The sequence below is a fragment of the Theobroma cacao genome, chromosome 5 (genome assembly GCF_000208745.1).
Source record: "Theobroma cacao cultivar B97-61/B2 chromosome 5, Criollo_cocoa_genome_V2, whole genome shotgun sequence".
NCBI lineage: Eukaryota > Viridiplantae > Streptophyta > Magnoliopsida > Malvales > Malvaceae > Theobroma > Theobroma cacao.
In genome coordinates, this window is record NC_030854.1 from 1,066,269 (window position 1) to 1,083,153 (window position 16,885).

Consider the following 16,885-nt stretch of genomic DNA (forward strand, 5'->3'; position numbering starts at 1 on the left):
TTTGTTTTTTCCTTCCTCTTTCTCTCTTACCAAACATAGTGTAGAAGGAGTAAGCATAGACCTTGCCCTTTGCTCAGTAATTTATCAACAGGGCACAGAAACGACTTACAACCACAAGATACATTTTGCCCATGGGGAACCTAACGCTGCACCTTGCATTCCCAGAGACTACACAAAACTCGTCGACAACTAGGCAAAAAAGTATGTAATAAGATAACATAAGAAGTTACTCTATTCTTTGATAACTAGGCAGAAAAATATGTAACAAGCTAACATACGAACTTGGTCCGACATCGTCGTTTAACTAATCGGTCAAAACAGGGGATAGGAAACTGAGGGGGATAAAAAGAGAATAGTGTGTTATTCCTGATGTTTGGAAGCATGCCAATGGCTTCCCCTAGCTGCTCACACAAGCTATACAGTGTTCTTTGTTTATCAGTGAACGGAAAACACATTCTACCAATAAATAGAAGGAAAGAACGCAAACACCCAAACGAAAAATTTAACAACCTAATTCAAAATGAAGAGTTTCAGCTTCAGCTTAAATAAAAGGGGAGAAAGCAATAATTGTGGGAAATTGCCAATCAGTGTCTTCATAGATGCAAAACCTTTTGCCCTCTTGGCCTGCAGGTGAGAGTGGAGGACTCGGTGGCACCTGCAAGGCTCGAAGTTGAATAATTCTCTCTGGTAGAACTTTGATGCAATGCTAATTCTTCAAACTTGAAACACCATCTCTTTCTACACCATCTCTACACCACTAACACTATGAAAGAACCAAGATCCTGTAAAGTAACAACAAAATATGAAACATACAAGTCAATCATACCAATCAAATAAACTAACGATGTAATTAAGATTTTATACTGAAATTTACAAATTAACATAATCACTCTTTAATAAAAGGAGTTGTGTATTTATGATTAATAGTTGTAATCATTACCAGCTGTTAATCACGCAAGGAACAACAAAAATGCCAATGAATTTATACCACTTTTAGAATTAACCTGCATTTCAATCCCTAATTGTATCAGAAAAGAAATACTAAACGGCATTTCATAGTAAACTAGTTATTCCAGGTCCTTGTTCTAAATGGTATTCATCTTTAAGCATCCAAATAAAAACAATGCAGAAATTTGATTATTCATCACAAATTTAAAGCAAAATAAATACAGATAACTGTAGAATGCCAGGAGGTACGTACACTAAGCAAAGCTGCGGTTTGCACCCAAATTAATCTCTACTCTAGGTTCCTCATACTTGGTTTCCTTTTGCAAGCTTCCATCGGTTCCCCCAGAAGATTGTATAGCTTCAAAAATTTCTGCCTTCAACTCTTCATGCTTCCCCTTTAATTCTGAGGAGCTGATAGCTTCTGAAAGTCTTTGCTTGATCTGTTGTTCTAGAGCCTTGATCTTACTTTTTGATTCAGTATTTGGAGTATTTCCTGCCTTTGCTATCTCCAGCTTCAATGACTCCATCATATTTTTCAACTCCGATGAGTGGACAACATTTTCAATTTTCTTGTTAATTTCTTCATTCAAAATTTCCACCTTATCTTTGAAGACGGCGAGCAAAGCCCAATCACCTAGGACTTTCGCATTGGATTTTACTACCTCAACATCCAAACCCAAGGACTCAAGAGCATTAATGATTTCCAATTCTACCTCTTTCTTCATATTCAGAATTTTGTCCTTCAGCCCTTGATCTAAATCCACAAAGCTGGATGCCCCAGAATTTTGAACCTCAGCCTTTAACGCTTCAAACTTCTCATTTATCTCTGGCTGACCCATGACTTCATTGAATTTCTTATTGACTTCCTGCTTCAGCGTAGCAGCCTCCGAGAGACTCTTGGCTTTAGAAAACTCCTTCAACATATCAAGCTTATATTTGAGGGTTGTGTAATTTGGAGCTGCTGCCAGACCCTGATTGAACTCATGTTTAAGCTTCTCAATCTTATCCATAATAACAGGATTCATGAGCTGGTCCTTTGAATTTACTTTTGAAACTTCTTCTCTCAGCATTGCAAGCCTGTCCTTCAAGCCCATGGCTTTAACAGCCTCAGAGTACTCATGATCAACCTCCTTTTTCAACTTTTCTATCATGTCCTTTAGAGCCAACTCAGGAGGCTTGGTGGATGATTCCTTGGCTTTCAAGATTTGCTGTTTCAGTTTTTCAACCTCACCCTCCAACTCTGCCTTTGAGGTTCTACCAACAGTTTCTTCTTTCCTTTTCATATTGACCTTTTTCTTGGGATCTACCGGGACACCTTCTTGGAACCCACCCAGTTTCCTGAACTTAAGCATGCGATGCTTTAGTAGCTTTTCTGTGTCCATCGCTGTGAGCTCCTGCAGCATAAACTTTTGTTAATATATAAAAAACATCATATTTGTTGTGAAAATTCATTAATTGTGAAACTCACATCCATTGTTTCATTAATTGCGGCTTTTATTTGTTGTGAAGTCCAAGCTGGATCTGCATGGGCACCGCCCAGTGGCTCCTATCAAAAGTAAAAATAAGTCTGAGATGCCATGGAGATTACAATTAACTTCCAAAAGGAAATAACAATCTGGAGCAACATTCAAACTTTGAAGTTATACAAATGCAAATACTTCAAAAACGAAATACAGCGTTTTCATCAAACATATCACAAAGATATGAAATACATGAATCACACTTCTCATGCTATGATAAAAGGCTTACAAAGAATATGCTTAAGGACAGTAGCGAAATGGTGCATTTAGCAGTCAACTTTGCTACATGAAATTGCCTGTAGCAGGTTTAAGTTATCATGGCTTTTGTAATGCCTAGAACTAGGAAAGGAGAAACAAAAAAACAGAAAAGAAAAATGCAAAAGCAGAAAAACTGATTCATTGAAGATATGAGAGCAATGATATTTATTACAGGAATGATTCCATCACAAATTTGTAGCTTGCTCAACTCTCTGGCAGTAATCCTCAGCTTCTCGGCTGCCTGCATAGATGAAAACTTTGAACGTTCTATTATCATACAAATCAGTACTTAAAGATAAGCCCAAAAGTGATAATTCTTTTCAAACCTTTGGAGAAGCTTTGGCACTCTTCCATAAAATTGCGGCACATGCTTCCGGACTATACCATTAAAAAAAATAAATCAGAGAAAAAGAAGTATCAGCACATGTAGATATGGCATAAAAAATGATCCACATATACAAGGAATAATAGACAATCTTCCCCAGGAACCATGACAAAAAATAAAGATTTTATAAAATAGCAATTTCATCCATTGCTTGTGCATGGACGGCCAGATACCATATAGGTATAGTTAATTAAAATACAATAAAGACAACAGAAAAAAACCTTATATCACCTGGCAACATAAAAGACTGCATTTTCCAGCATTAACAACTTATTAGCGCAGCCAATGGCCAAGGCACCACCAGAGCCACCTTCCCCAATAACAATAGAAACAATTGGGACCTTCAGACCAAACATGGTCCTCAAATTATGGGCAATAGCTTCACCCTACATGGATGTAATGCATAGAAATCAGTTGAGACAACATTAAAAGTGAATTTGGCAAGCTTCAGAATACAAAAGTGCTCATACTTGACCCAGTTCCTCAGATTTAAGGTCCGCAAATGCACCAGGAGTGTCAATAAAAGTAACTATAGGGAACCCATGGTGATCTGCATAATACATCATGCGTAGAGCCTTCCTGTAACTGCATGTATTTATCCCCGTGTTAAGATTGACATAGCAGAATACCCTCTTTCAAATAAAATGAAAATTTCAAAGTCATCACCAATATGTAAGTTTCATTCAACTTACCCATGGGGAGTTGGCATTCCAAAATTACGCTGAATATTCTCTTTAGTATTTCTACCCTTTTGGTGACCCATAAACATGTACCTCCTACCATCTATGGTTCCTATACCAGTAACAACAGCAGGATCATCATACCCTGCTCGATCTCCATGAAGTTCCACAAACTGGATATATGCGAAAATACAAGGGACATATATTAAGACAATTTTTCAGCATCCACAAACCAGATGTTAAAAATATTGTTGATGAGAATATGCAACATATTAAGTATCTGAAAGTCAAAGAGAATATACAATAATTAGTATCTGAAACTTGAAGAACCTATAATCACCAAACCTTATCAGTAATGCTAAACACATGATCAAGGAATGTAGGTCTGTTGGGGTGCCGGGCAATGTTCACACGTTGTATAGGGGTCAGATGTGTGTATAAGTCCTTTAGAGCCTGAAATGAATAACAGAAAGGGGTGAGAAGAATTAGAACAGGAAACCACCAACATGATGATATGTCAATTTTTTTGGCAGAGCATCAACATCTTAGAATGCGCTTAAAAGTTGACAATTAACACAAAGCTCAGGCACAAGAACTCAGACTTCGCAAACAGCAAGCTCGATGCACAATTGCATATTGCATTATATTTTCTTACACATATCTGTAACAAGTGAAAATTCTGTTTTATACATTGGCAGATAGCAAAAAAGTAATGAAAAACCATCATATCCTTAGAAAAGAGAATGATCATAATTAAATTTCACAGGAAGTTAAAACTTTGGCAATTACAAAGCACATGGAACAGTGGATAAGCCCTTTCCAAAACTTTATATAACAAGCTCAGCCTTCATTATTAAGCTTTGAATATTAAAGTAACACATTAGGCTTACAGCACAGACTCTAGATAAAGAAGAATTATTTATTTTGAAGTTTAATACTATAAAATTTCAAACAATAACGCAATTGCTTCATCATAGATTATCCTCTGCACTAAGTGAATGAATCCAAAACTAAAGTCAAGTACTACAATCAATTTCTAAATAGCCAATAATGAATGCCATAGCAAGTGCAACAACAAAAATTTTGATTGCCCAATATGAAGACTAAAACTAATTAACCCACAATGTCTCAAACTTAAAACTCAAACCTGTTGATATTTATTCTCTAAAGATATAATCTGATCGCTGAAATCCAAACCAGTTTCATTTGCCATCCTCCTCACCTGCATTCGAAACAAGCACAACATTTGAAGCAAGCACGAACATATTATTATCAACTTAATTAACAATCAGTACAAATAAGGAGTTACGTCGATAATCTTCTTCTCTAAAGCAACAAGAGGCTTCTCAAAATCCAAAGTAACAGGCTTTTGCTTTTCTTTCAATGGCTTGAAAGGGGAGAGATGTGTTAGGACTCCGCCTTTCACATTCGGATCCGGATCTGCAGGCCACGGGTATTCGTGCTTCTTCACTTTCCTCATCTTCGCAGCTACAGTTGCATCTCTCCCTTTCACGGTAAAACGCGCCTTCCCTAGGGTTTTAAGGGGGATGCCACTCACGCCGTTACTGGAGCTCCGAAGAAGATCCGAAGCTGCAGTTCCCGTAAATGCAGCTGGAGAATATGACATTGAAGCCATCTCCTACTCCAAAGTTTGATTCCTTCAAACTCTATAAAGAATCCAAATAGTTAAATTTCCAAATTTCAAACAAAAAAGGGTAACTTTCTTAAAATAATTAAACAGTAATGCAATAGTAAGATTAAACAGGAAAAAGTAAGAAATAAAAAAAGAAATTTACAAAGTTCGTTCCAATTTTAGCTTTCTTCATAGTCAGAGTAAACAAAGTAACATTTTGATCTCTGATTTTTCCATACAAAAAAAATCCACATTAATTCTTCCGAATATTTATTTTTATATACGTTTCAGCTGAATACGCACATTTCAACTGAAAAATACAAACACGAAACCTCATTTCTCCCTCCATGTTCTCGGAAACCAAACAGAACACCATTCAAAAAAAAAAGGAAAAAAAGAAGAAGCAACAATCACGACATACGAACCATCAAGCATCAAATTAAACCTTTAGAAAAACTTTTTTCTAAAAAAAAAGCATCTCAAATCAGACGGAGATATACCAGAGAGTGACTGAAAGAAACGGAGCGAATCGGAGATCTTTCGAGAGAGCAAGAAAGAACGATCCAAAAAGAAAACGAGTTGAAAAGGTTGGAGAAGAGAAAACTGGAGGATTATCAATCTTTAAGGAATGGACGGAGAGGAGAAAAGCAGCTTCGTGGAGATCGTCCAATCCAAGGCCGTGTTTGGTTTTTTGCTATTTTTATTCTTTTTTGCTACGTCGATACTTCTTATGTGAGAGAGCGAAAGGATGAGAGAGGGAAGAGTGAGCTGTGTTTTTATAAAGAGCCAGCATTTTTCGGTTTGGCCGTTGAAGGAGAAAAGGGCGATTCGGTCCTGTTCCCTCTTTTTGCCCTCGCCATCTGGCACGTGTCATTGTGTTGTTGCACATGGGATCGTGGTGGGCTCGGGTTCGATGATCCCTCCCCTTGGGCTCGCCTCCGGACCTCTCTAGCACTCCTCCTCTTGGTGTTGACTTTGATTTGTTTCTGGCTGTCTGATCTCACTAATCCCAATATTAAACTTCATTTTAACCATAGTATTTGCAATTTTAATTGAAGCAAACTTTTTAATAGACTTAAATAGTATTCAAAATTAAGTCTGTCGTCTGTTAACTAATATTTTATATTCACGAGTTATATGACTTAATAAATTATCATGATCATGTGATAATATCAATTTATGAAAAAATATTTTTTAAATTTTTTTATAAAATAACATATTTTCATAATTACATCCATTAAAATAGAGTGAAATGTAATTATCATCCGAATGAAAACAATGATAGACTCCAAATGAATGGGAAGCAAAAGAAAGCAAATCCCCAACTCCATTGTGGGGAAATGTCAAGTGTGTTTGTTAGGGTAGGTAGTCTGCTTCGTTGAGCTTATTAAACAAATCCTATTAGTGTTTGACTAGAGGTTGTCTTGTTCATTGATCATGGATGACCTGGAACGACCAAAAATGGAAAAAAAATTTCCGTTGCCGGGACTTGAACCCGGGTCTCTCGGGTGAGAGCCGAGTATCCTAACCAACTAGACTACAACGGATGCTTACTTTTGTGGTTTTCCCTTACATATATGTCTGTATATTGAGAACTGACCGCCCGCACTTTATCCATTGCTGCGAATGTTCAGTTCAGTTTCAGTGTCTCTATTTTCATCCTCTTTGGTCGATGCTTGATGGCGGACAAGGTTTTTAATGGTAATCTTCACTTGTGTATTCAAATTTCAAACTCCGATGAATTTCTTTCTTATATTTGGTATGAATTCTTTCAACTGAAGCAGAGAATATTCTGGAGCAAATCAGACATGGAATTGCACAGTTCGAGCTCGTTTCTTCCCCGGTTTCTTCTGTTTCAACCCCAAGCGTCTCTCACTCATTGTCCGCAGCTTTCCTAGGAGACAGCAGCAGTCGATTCTTCGCTAGAATTGGACCATCTCTGTAAAGCTCTAAACTTTTCCCATACATTCTTGCCTACCTACCTTAATCCCAAAACCCGTGTCTTACAATCTCATGTTTGTTTTTTGGGACTGTCTTTGTTGATGCAGAGGAAGTGGGTCGCCGGCAACCAAAAAAGTTGAGCATTTTTCAGTTCACAAAGTTACTGGGGATGGCCGCTGCCTATTTCGAGCATTGGTAACACTTGCTCTTTGTTTAGCTTTGGGTCGCATTTAATTTCATTGTTAGCACATTCTCAAGCATGATGAATGCATTGGGAGAACCACTTTCCCATCTATTACATTAGTTTACCAGGTTCTCACATTGAAAAAGGAAGACCAAAGTGGTAAAGTCATATCTCTTTTGGTAGTTGGTAGATACAATAATGTTCCGCGTTAGAAGATTCAAATGTATTCCCTGTCTTGTTCTGATCCTCAATCTTATTAACTTCACAGCATTCTCTGCTGCCTGAGCTCTTTCATTAACAAATATTGGTTTTGCTATTTGTCTGTGAGCATATGAAAAAGATAAATAATCTAATACTGCCTGATTTACACTCTATTTGGTGCCCAAAGTTTTCTTTTCCCAGTATAGATGTTCTCGGTGTAATAGCTATAAGAATAAAAGAACAGATGTGTGACCTCAGAAAGTCGTGGATGTATCTTTGTTGCTCCTGAACTAATTATGGTTGATGGAAATCAGGTTAAAGGGATGGCTTTACACAAGGGAATTGCTTTAAGGCCCCAGAAAGAAAGAGATGATGCAGGTATAATTCATTTGCTTTATCTTCATTCAGCACATCTGAATTTGCACATACCGTCTTCCTTTAGCTTTTTTTTTTCTTTTCTTCTCCTCTTATTTCTTTCGGCAGTTAGAAATATCAAGTGATCTGTTTACTTAGTCTGCAAATCTATTTATTTTTTCTGCCACCTCCCCCCTCTTCCCCACTTTTCCTCATAGACATTTGATGCTTGAGAAGCAAGAGTGTACTCTTGAGTTTATTAGTTCATCATGGAGAAACCAAAAGTATCAGCATGAGTATGTGTTCTGTTTATTTATGAAGATTAGCAAGTTATACAGTTCATAGGTTCAGACTTTTAGATGCTTTACTAAGCCAGACTCATATGAATGCAGATGAATTACGAATGGCTGTGAAAGAGGTTTTATGTGATAGTGGTAAAGACCGGCAGCAGTATGAAGAGGCTTTAGTAGCAATTACAGTTGAAGAGTCTTTGAAACGGTTGGACTCTAACCTTACTTCTGACTCATGGAAGCTCTTTTAGTTCTCATTTTCTGATTTATTCCTTAGCAATCCTTGTGATGAGAATCTATCAACTGCCGCAGTTACTGCCAACGCATTCAACAACCTGATTTTTGGGGAGGAGAGTCAGAGCTCCTGGTTAGTGTTCTTTTGATGTATATTTATCACACTCTTTCTCTTTAACATAATCTTCATCGCTAATGCATGTACTTGTTGGGATTGCATTAGCAACTTTCTAAGTTCTTTACCTCTTTTGTGTCAAAAACCTTTACTTATATGATCACATTTACCCAAGTTCCGAAGAAGATGAGTTATTACTGTGTTTGCAAGAACTTCCTCTGCCCTTTTTGTTTCTTTCTGGATATGTTTGCAACTGTCTACAGTCACTTGTTTGGTGAAACAACAGATGCTGATTAATGGCCATTAACTCTATCCCAGGTGCTTTCAAGATTGTGCGGTCAGCCAATTATTGTCTATATACCTGAGCATGAGGTATGTTTGCTCCCCACCCTTCCCCCTTTTAAATGATTCTTTTATTCTATTTTGTTTTCTTGTTTACTCAAGTAGTATAGTAGGAATGGAATGGACCTTCACATTTAGCTAGCATTACCTCAGATGCCAAACCTCCATTTCAAGTTTCATTGATGAAAGACAGAAAGAGTGCCATAGTTTCTAATTGCCTATGCTTCCACAGGCTTCATAAATTTCGGTGTGCTTCATGCATCTTGAAAAGAAACTGAATTGCTGCTAGAACCAAGTTGATCATTATACATGTGCATGTATCTGCCTGACTGCCTCTACATGCTTGTGTGTGCATGCAGTTGACCTTTTATCCTCTCAGTTTGATGACTCACAGTTAATGTATTGATTTTTTGTTACTGTGTTTCTAACCACATTGCAGCATAGAAAGGGTGGATGGGGTTCAGGTTTTATTCCCATTGCAGAATACGGAGCTGAGTTCCGCAAGGGCTCCGGAAAAGCAAAACCCAGGAAAGTCGTGAGGCTCCTGTACAGTGGTAGAAACCATTACGACCTGCTTGTCTGAGACTACTATCTGCTACGAAAGAATGGATTAAAGCCCTGAATCTTACCAGAAACAGAGGGAGTTGTCAACACCATTTTTGTATCTTTATTCATGGAAGATGTACCATTTCACTCTTTTTTTTTTTTGGGTTAATCGATATAAGATTTTTCTTCATTTTAGTGGTTAATTTCATTGTTGTCTCCTAGTTTTGGATCCACTCTGACTCTTGCCCTTGATTTCCGAAGGTGATATCAATTTTACCTAATTTTAGCAAGTTTGATCCTCCTAAAAAACTCTTACAGGAGGAAGATTTGATTGAACTTTGCAATTTCTAAACTGAAACAGTAACATGCTAATTACTCTACCACTGCTCACACCTTCTGCATCAGAAATTTCATAAAATTGATTATCGACCATAGTATCACTGCAGAAGAAATGCTGAAGCAAGATTCATCGTACCAAGTTATTGTAGCACAACGGCATGGAGTTATAAACTCTGACCTTGATTAGACCTTTTTGTAGCACAACGGGACAGAGTTATAAACTCTGATCTTGATTGGACCTTGTTGTTAAAAAGGATTAAATATCGATTAGAATATTTTGATCTATACTTAACACTATGAGCTAACTATATCGTGTGATATAATATATTTTATAAATATATCTATTTAAATTATTAATATATTAAATTAATCATATTGTGTTAATATTTAACAATATAATACGTACATATCAATCGTTTCAACACTGAATAAATGAAGTCCAAAGATTGAATTGAAAGCTTGCCAATTTAACTTCAATTTTTCCCAAAACGACAAAATGGGAAACCCAGAAGGGGAAAACAACGTGGCAAATACAGTTCCTCTGCACGTGCTGAGTTTTCCCCCAAAACGTCCAAGCCAAGCCAAGGCAAATCCCCACCCAAATCAATTAAAGAAAAGGAACATTTATTTATTTATTTTTTAATATGTTTTTCTTTTTTCTTTCGTCATCGTCTTCTTCCTGCCATCGAAGCCGAAAAAAGCTTTAGGTTTTGATAATTAAAAGCAAAAAAATTTAACGATTAAGGGTCTTTTGTTTATTTTATTTTGATTTTTAATTGACTGGATTGGGGGTGATGGAAGGAGCGAGCAATGGCGGGATGTTGTACCACGAGGTACAAGAATCGAAGCTATGCGCTGTCCATTGCGTCAACACGGTCTTGCAAGGGCCTTTCTTCTCCGAATTCGATTTAGCGGCTTTGGCCTCCGATCTCGATACCAAGGAGCGCCAGATGATGCTCGAAGGCACCACCGCCGCCGGTGATTTCCTCTCCGAGGAATCCCACAATGTCTCCCTTGGCGGCGATTTTAGCATCCAGGTTCCTCTCTTTCTCTTTCTCTGCTCTTGTTGCCAAAATTGGATGGCAGATAAGGGTAAAATCGAGAATTCAGTGTCAAAAATTGGTTCTTTTTGTTGGAAATGTTGTTAATGTGGAAGGATGGGACATGAAAAGAATTGGAAATTTTGGGCCTTCTTTTTGTATTTTTCTTATATATATGATTAAAAGAAAAGAGCTTTTTGTCAAATAATGTCAATTAGAGTTGAAAGTTTAGTTCTTTTGGAGTTTTGGTAATTAGGATTAGCGGTTGGGTGACAGATTTGTTAGATTAAAACATGGATAATTTGATTGTCTCCATCAGTTTGCTTGTGACATTATACCAAACAGCTGGTGTGGTATTGAGGTTTCACTTTTATCGACGTCAGAAGTATGATTGTTTCAATAGGTTAAAAGCAGAACTGCCTCTGTCCTTTGTTTAGGTATTGATGTTGCTAATTTTGTCTTAAGTTTCAATATTGTTAGTTAAACAAGCGCTCCTAGAAAGTTGGGAATTATGTTGCCATTTATATGGTACTACTACTACGTGTTTCAATTGGAACGAATTTGTATCTTCATTCCATTTATTGCAGACTGAGTCTATTGCTTTACTATGTTTATTAATCATATTAACCAACTTGCCTATACACCGTTACACGTATGTGCATGGAGAGTACAATTCATGTGATGCAATGTGTGATTCACTTGAAAATCTACATGTTTAGGCAAGACGATTATACATCTTCATTTCACTCTCTATAGAATGCATTGATTATGTTGATATAATCGGTACAAATGTTAATCAAAATATTAGCCTTGCATGTTTGGCTTTTCCATATGAGCCAGCTTATGAGCACTTTCTTTCTAGTGTTCTTTGTAGTTTAGGTAGAAAGCATCATGTTAATTCCCGAAAATGGCCATGTACATTCATGTAAACTGGGGTAGAGCAAGATATTCAATATTCAATGATTGAATACTCTTGTCCAAAAAAAAAAAATAGCGTCTTTAGAAGTATAATTTAAAGGAAAAGCCTTTTTTTCCTTTCCATTAGTGTAACATATGAGAATCTTGACATGTAGATTGTTTCTGGCACGTTAGAATCCTGTTGTCAAGTTGCAATGTAGGATGAGGTCATTCATCTTGAAATTTCTTAATGATAATTTCCCACTATGATATCTTCAATCTTAGGTGGTTATTGGCATCTACAGTTGGTTTTTCCATATAAATGCCATATTGCTTCTATATATCCTATGAGATAAAGCAAAATAATACAGTTGATACAGTCAAAATTGTGCACCTCCTTAGGCCTTAAACATGCTTCCTATTTTTGAATTGGGACTTAGGAGCCATTCATAGATATCTCGAGAATAGCATTTGCAAGGTTAAATTTAAAAATACTATTGGCTTCTTTTGAACTCTGGAGTCTAGGAAGTTGATATGGACCATTGCTGACTTTTAGGGTATTAGTTAGCAACTTGGAATGATTTTGCCTTGTATTTTCCTTCATAAAATTATAATGTTTCAATAGCCATTCATGCATGGCCAAACACGACTATCATTTAACATTCTTACATTTAGGATGACCACGATTTGGCACATAGAACACAGTTTAAGGTATTTTATCACTGTTAATTATGCTTTCCTTCTCTCTCTCTCTCTCTCCTCTCTAACATCTATTGCATTGTCCTAATGATATCTATTCTGAAAATTTTTGTTCATAGGTTTTGGAAAAGGCTTTAGAAGTCTGGGATTTGCAAGTTATTCCCCTTGACTGCCCAGTTGCTGAGCCTGCCCAAATTGACCCTGAGCTGGAAAATGCATTCATTTGTCATTTGCATGACCATTGGTTTTGTATCAGGAAAGTCAATGGAGAGTGGTATAATTTTGACAGTCTTTATGCAGCACCACAGCACTTCTCAAAGTTTTATCTCTCAGCCTATCTGGACTCGCTAAAAGGATCCGGCTGGAGCATTTTCCTGGTGAGGGGAAACTTTCCAAAAGAGTGCCCCATATCTTCCTCTGAAGCTTCTAATCGTTATGGGCAGTGGCTGTCCCCTGAGGATGCTGAGAGGATAACTAAATCGTGCAACTTAACGCAGACTCAGAGAAACGATATTGATCAACTGCCTCCTGAGCCGGTGTTTTCATTGGATGGGACAGGCGTGCAAATTTCAGATATAGAAGATGAGGACTTGAAGGCTGCAATTGCTGCCAGTCTAATGGATTCTTCCCCAGCCACAGCCAGTGTTGAGGCTAGCACTTCTAAAACTGAAAATAAAGATAGCCAGGAAAAAACTGCATAAGAAGAAATAGGTTCTTTTTGTTTTTATATTTACTGGTCAAGTGACAATGATTCATGTCAGGCTATTAGATGGTTTGAACAAACATCCTTTGGCGTGAGGTTGTTGCATTGTGCAGTATATACATTCTTTACACATTTTCGAGTTGAAATTTAACATTGTAAAAGGCACTTTTCTGAGATATATATCCTCCTAGTTATGCTTATATATGATCAAAGCTTCAGGGTTTCAGCCACAGTTCTTTCTAGTTTCTTTTGTGGCATATTTGTTTGGTTTCCATTTCCATCTGTGCCTTGCCAACACATCACATAACAAGCACAGACAAAAGCCAAACCGAGGTCAGGGAAGTTGCTATTTTTCTGTTATAAGGGATGTGATGATGACCTTTGTTTTTCCCACCATTGCCATGGCCGTAAAACATGATGTAATGATCCAGCTAGCCAACTACAGTACAAGAAAACAACCTTGCTGAATGCCCAAAGCTACCCTTCAATCCCCGACAGCATTAAAATATTGTACTTTGTTCTAGTTCATTTACTTTGTTACATTAGAACAACCTCGTCAAAACGACAGGAGTAACCTTAAAAATGTTCCAACCCCGTAAAAAACAAGACACGTGAGCATCTGCTGAGCAGTCATTGACCGGAATGATTTCACAATAGTAATTTAACTAATACTAGTTGTTGCTTTGTACTATTATTTACTATTTTTTTTGTTTAATCTTGGTAAATTTGAAAAAAATAAATAAAAGAGAAGAAAAAGTTGGAAAAGGTGTGAGTGGAATGGCACTTTAAAGCTGGAATCTTGTGGCCACCAACCTTGTCTTTCATCAGCCATCCCTATATAATTCAAAGGACATTGGTGAAAGGTTAAGAAACCTGTTACTTTTCTTTTCTTTTTTTTTCCTCTGATGATCATCTCAAAACCATCTAATTTTTGGGTTTTAAAGATCTGATTTACTTCCAGTTTCTTATAAATGGGTTCTTCTAATCGATTGTTTAACAGACAGAGAACTGTTCATGAGGTCCTTGGAGGAGGTTTTGGTAAAGTATCTTACTGTTTCAGTTTTGGGTTTTTTCTTTTGAATTCATTTTGATCTAGTGTTGAACTTGTTTGAATCCCCATAGGATTTCCCATTGGGTTAGTAGCTTTTTTCACTGTGAAATGGATCTTCCTTGATGCTTTCTGTAACTTCAGTTAACATATCTTTAACAGTTGGTTTAAGAGTTTATGCACACCATAAAGATTGATAATTGCTTGTTTTTTGCCTTGAACAGTTGCGGATGTGATGTTGTGGAGGCGAGGGAACTTGACTTTGGGGATATTGTTGGTCACTCTGGCTGCTTGGGTGGTGTTTGAGAAATCTGGTTACACTCTGTTATCACTTGTCTCTAGCGTTCTCCTCCTCCTCAGTGTCATTCTTTTTCTCTGGGCCAAATCTGCTGCAATTCTTAACCGGTAATTAATGCAGTTGGGCTACTCAAAACTCAGACCTGATAAGACGTTATTAGTGCCTTACCAAACCTGTCTGATTTAATTGTTTGCACATTGCATCACATTATGAGCCGTTGGTGTTCTATATTTGATGCAAAATTACATGCATAATGTTCACATTTGGTAGTACAAGAATAAAATGATGTATGTTCCATCCTCCAGATTGATATGACTTTCCCCATTTTTTGTCAATTAGAAACTAGCAACTGAATTCTACTTATTGCTGTCTTAAATTAGACCTGCTCCACCTCTTCCAGAATTGTATCTATCAGAAGAAATGGTAAATGAAGTGGGAGCTTTCATGCGAACCCATGTTAATGATTTTCTGTCAGCTTCTCAAGATATTGCAATGGGTAGAGATGCAAGGTTGTTTGTCAAGGTTGCTGCATACTTGTTGCTGATTTCTGTCGTCGGTGGCTTGACTGATTTCCTTACTTTGGGTTACACCAGTAAGTTCTGATTCCACTTTGTTGTTGTTATTAATATTATCATTTTCATTATCATCATCATCATCATTTACAAGTTAGGGGGAGGGAGAACTGAGGACCTTACTGAGTACTGTTTCTTAATGAGTATTAAGAACTTCATAAGCCCAAGCTTTGTTTCAGTTCAGTGGTCTAAATTGTAGAGATCTTTTCAAGTATCTCAATCTTGAATTCCAACAATGTAACTCTGTTTATCCACTTTCCTTGTGGTGGCAGGCCTTGTTGTTGTTCTCACAGTTCCAGCACTCTACGAGAGATACGAAAACTATATCGATTCATATGCCATAACCGGGTTCAGAAAAATGCAGCAGTTGTACGTGAAATTCGACGCAAAGTTTGTTAACAGAATCCGAAAATGGATTCTGGAGAGGCAGAAACTTAGCTGATTGATTTCCCATCGTTTCTTCTTCGGTTTTCTTTCCTGTCTTCTGTAGAATATGTTTTTCTTTTTTTCTGCTTGGAAGTGCCAACCAGTAGGCACAAAAGTTTCTTGTTGAGCATTGGAGGGTGTGGAGGAATGTAATTTCCCTTTCTGAGATGATTTTCTTTTTACCCTGAATCATTGTTTTCCGGCGTGTTAGTGCATAGGTTTCGGCGAGAGAAATGTTACCGGAGCTACCAAATCAATGACATTTATCTTAGTGAAATGAATGGTTGATGAACTTTTGTGCAAGCAAATATATATATATGTATTTATGAGCTGATGCAAAATCCAGGGGAAATAGAGTGGCATGGCAACTGACTTCATTGTTATACCATACCTATGATAACAGTTGCTTCAAATGTATTGCACAAGATTGAATTGAAAAAACGAGCTCAAATGTGACCAAATTCGTCCCAAGAAACAGACGTTAGTGATAGACCCTACTATCACATGGGGCACAGCAATCATCACAGCTCGGTGGTGCACCAGCCGGGAATCGAACCCGGGTCTGTACCGTGGCAGGGTACTATTCTACCACTAGACCACTGGTGCTTTGTGATTCAGAACTTCCAACCTTTTTACTTGTTCATAGAAATGACGGCGGATAATGTAGCTGATTAAGAATCAAACTCGAATATTAATTCTTTTAAAAAAATGGAATCTGATTTGATTATCTACCCAAAATAATGGTTTAATCTATTTAACATCAAAAGTTTAAGTACGAAACCGGCAAATTCTGCAGTGAGATCATTATTTTTTACCTTAGTGTAGAGTCAAATAATAAATACCGTTCAATTTATGAGATTAAATTATAACTATTGATTTAAAATTGATAAAAAAAAACCTGTAAACTAGTTCAATCGGTTAATAAAAAAATAAAATTAAAAAAAAAATAAAAAAGTTAAGAGAGATGAAAACTCTTCCTGATAAAGGAGTCAGTAGAAGATGAGGATCAACCCATGGCATATCCATATGTAGAATTTCAAAGAGGACTAGTTCTAAATGTGGATCGGTGTTCTGGAACTACCATGTAGGGATTCCTCCCATCATGTACATATCCATATGTACATGATCTGACCATATCAGCCGCCCAAATACATATTCCTTAACTGCATGGGCTTTCATAACCTTCATAGCATGTTTGGTAGGTGGAATGGCTAAGCCATTCCCCCCCTATT

The 16,885-nt window shown here is 37.1% G+C and overlaps 4 protein-coding genes and 2 non-coding genes across 7 annotated transcripts; 3 read left to right on the plus strand and 3 right to left on the minus strand.

The window, feature by feature from the left end:
• LOC18597606 (acetyl-coenzyme A carboxylase carboxyl transferase subunit alpha, chloroplastic) lies at positions 241–6,249 on the minus strand. Its single transcript, XM_018121637.1, has 12 exons — positions 5,925–6,249; positions 5,101–5,458; positions 4,939–5,013; positions 4,137–4,244; positions 3,804–3,964; positions 3,582–3,696; positions 3,343–3,497; positions 3,053–3,104; positions 2,899–2,967; positions 2,417–2,494; positions 1,202–2,342; positions 241–782 (listed from the first exon to the last, which is right to left on the minus strand). The coding sequence occupies exons 2-11, from the start codon at positions 5,425–5,427 to the stop codon at positions 1,203–1,205; spliced, it is 2,280 nt and encodes a 759-aa protein (XP_017977126.1). The 5' UTR covers positions 5,428–5,458; positions 5,925–6,249; the 3' UTR covers positions 241–782; position 1,202.
• Positions 6,899–6,971, minus strand: TRNAE-CUC. Its single transcript has one exon. It is a non-coding gene; the product is annotated as a tRNA-Glu (tRNA).
• LOC18597608 (OTU domain-containing protein At3g57810) lies at positions 7,022–9,921 on the plus strand. Of its 2 annotated transcripts, none has more exons than XM_018120719.1 (8): positions 7,022–7,125; positions 7,206–7,365; positions 7,473–7,560; positions 8,065–8,128; positions 8,497–8,602; positions 8,707–8,761; positions 9,062–9,115; positions 9,525–9,921. In XM_018120719.1, exons 1-8 carry the CDS (start codon positions 7,104–7,106, stop codon positions 9,666–9,668), a joined length of 693 nt encoding a protein of 230 aa, XP_017976208.1. In that variant the 5' UTR covers positions 7,022–7,103; the 3' UTR covers positions 9,669–9,921. The 2 variants fall into 2 exon arrangements, with proteins under 2 accessions (XP_017976208.1, XP_007026804.1); XM_007026742.2 differs by having other exon boundaries at positions 7,034–7,125; positions 7,209–7,365.
• LOC18597609 (ataxin-3 homolog) lies at positions 10,459–13,539 on the plus strand. Its single transcript, XM_007026744.2, has 2 exons — positions 10,459–11,007; positions 12,726–13,539. The coding sequence occupies exons 1-2, from the start codon at positions 10,765–10,767 to the stop codon at positions 13,305–13,307; spliced, it is 825 nt and encodes a 274-aa protein (XP_007026806.2). The 5' UTR covers positions 10,459–10,764; the 3' UTR covers positions 13,308–13,539.
• On the plus strand, positions 14,092–15,945 carry LOC18597610 (reticulon-like protein B12). The gene is made up of 4 exons (XM_007026746.2): positions 14,092–14,347; positions 14,582–14,762; positions 15,036–15,247; positions 15,500–15,945. The coding sequence occupies exons 1-4, from the start codon at positions 14,281–14,283 to the stop codon at positions 15,667–15,669; spliced, it is 630 nt and encodes a 209-aa protein (XP_007026808.2). The 5' UTR covers positions 14,092–14,280; the 3' UTR covers positions 15,670–15,945.
• Positions 16,189–16,259, minus strand: TRNAG-GCC. Its single transcript has one exon. It is a non-coding gene; the product is annotated as a tRNA-Gly (tRNA).

Excerpts from the sequence above, each read along its gene's own strand:
- LOC18597606 (XM_018121637.1), bottom strand. The coding sequence starts at position 5,427 with ATGGCTTCAATGTCATATTCTCCAGCTGCATTTACGGGAACTGCAGCT. Across the intron at positions 4,245-4,938 it reads TAGAGAATAAATATCAACAG|GCTCTAAAGGACTTATACAC; the intron begins GTTTGAGTTTTA and ends TATTCATTTCAG. Across the intron at positions 3,965-4,136 it reads TGTTTAGCATTACTGATAAG|TTTGTGGAACTTCATGGAGA; the intron begins GTTTGGTGATTA and ends GCATATATCCAG.
- LOC18597608 (XM_018120719.1), top strand. The coding sequence starts at position 7,104 with ATGGCGGACAAGGTTTTTAATG. Across the intron at positions 7,561-8,064 it reads GCTGCCTATTTCGAGCATTG|GTTAAAGGGATGGCTTTACA; the intron begins GTAACACTTGCT and ends GATGGAAATCAG. Across the intron at positions 8,762-9,061 it reads GAGGAGAGTCAGAGCTCCTG|GTGCTTTCAAGATTGTGCGG; the intron begins GTTAGTGTTCTT and ends ACTCTATCCCAG.
- LOC18597609 (XM_007026744.2), top strand. The coding sequence starts at position 10,765 with ATGGAAGGAGCGAGCAATGGCGGGATGTTGTACCACGAGGTACAAGAA. Across the intron at positions 11,008-12,725 it reads GCGGCGATTTTAGCATCCAG|GTTTTGGAAAAGGCTTTAGA; the intron begins GTTCCTCTCTTT and ends TTTTGTTCATAG.
- LOC18597610 (XM_007026746.2), top strand. The coding sequence starts at position 14,281 with ATGGGTTCTTCTAATCGATTGTTTAACAGACAGAGAACTGTTCATGAG. Across the intron at positions 14,348-14,581 it reads GGTCCTTGGAGGAGGTTTTG|TTGCGGATGTGATGTTGTGG; the intron begins GTAAAGTATCTT and ends TGCCTTGAACAG. Across the intron at positions 14,763-15,035 it reads TCTGCTGCAATTCTTAACCG|ACCTGCTCCACCTCTTCCAG; the intron begins GTAATTAATGCA and ends GTCTTAAATTAG.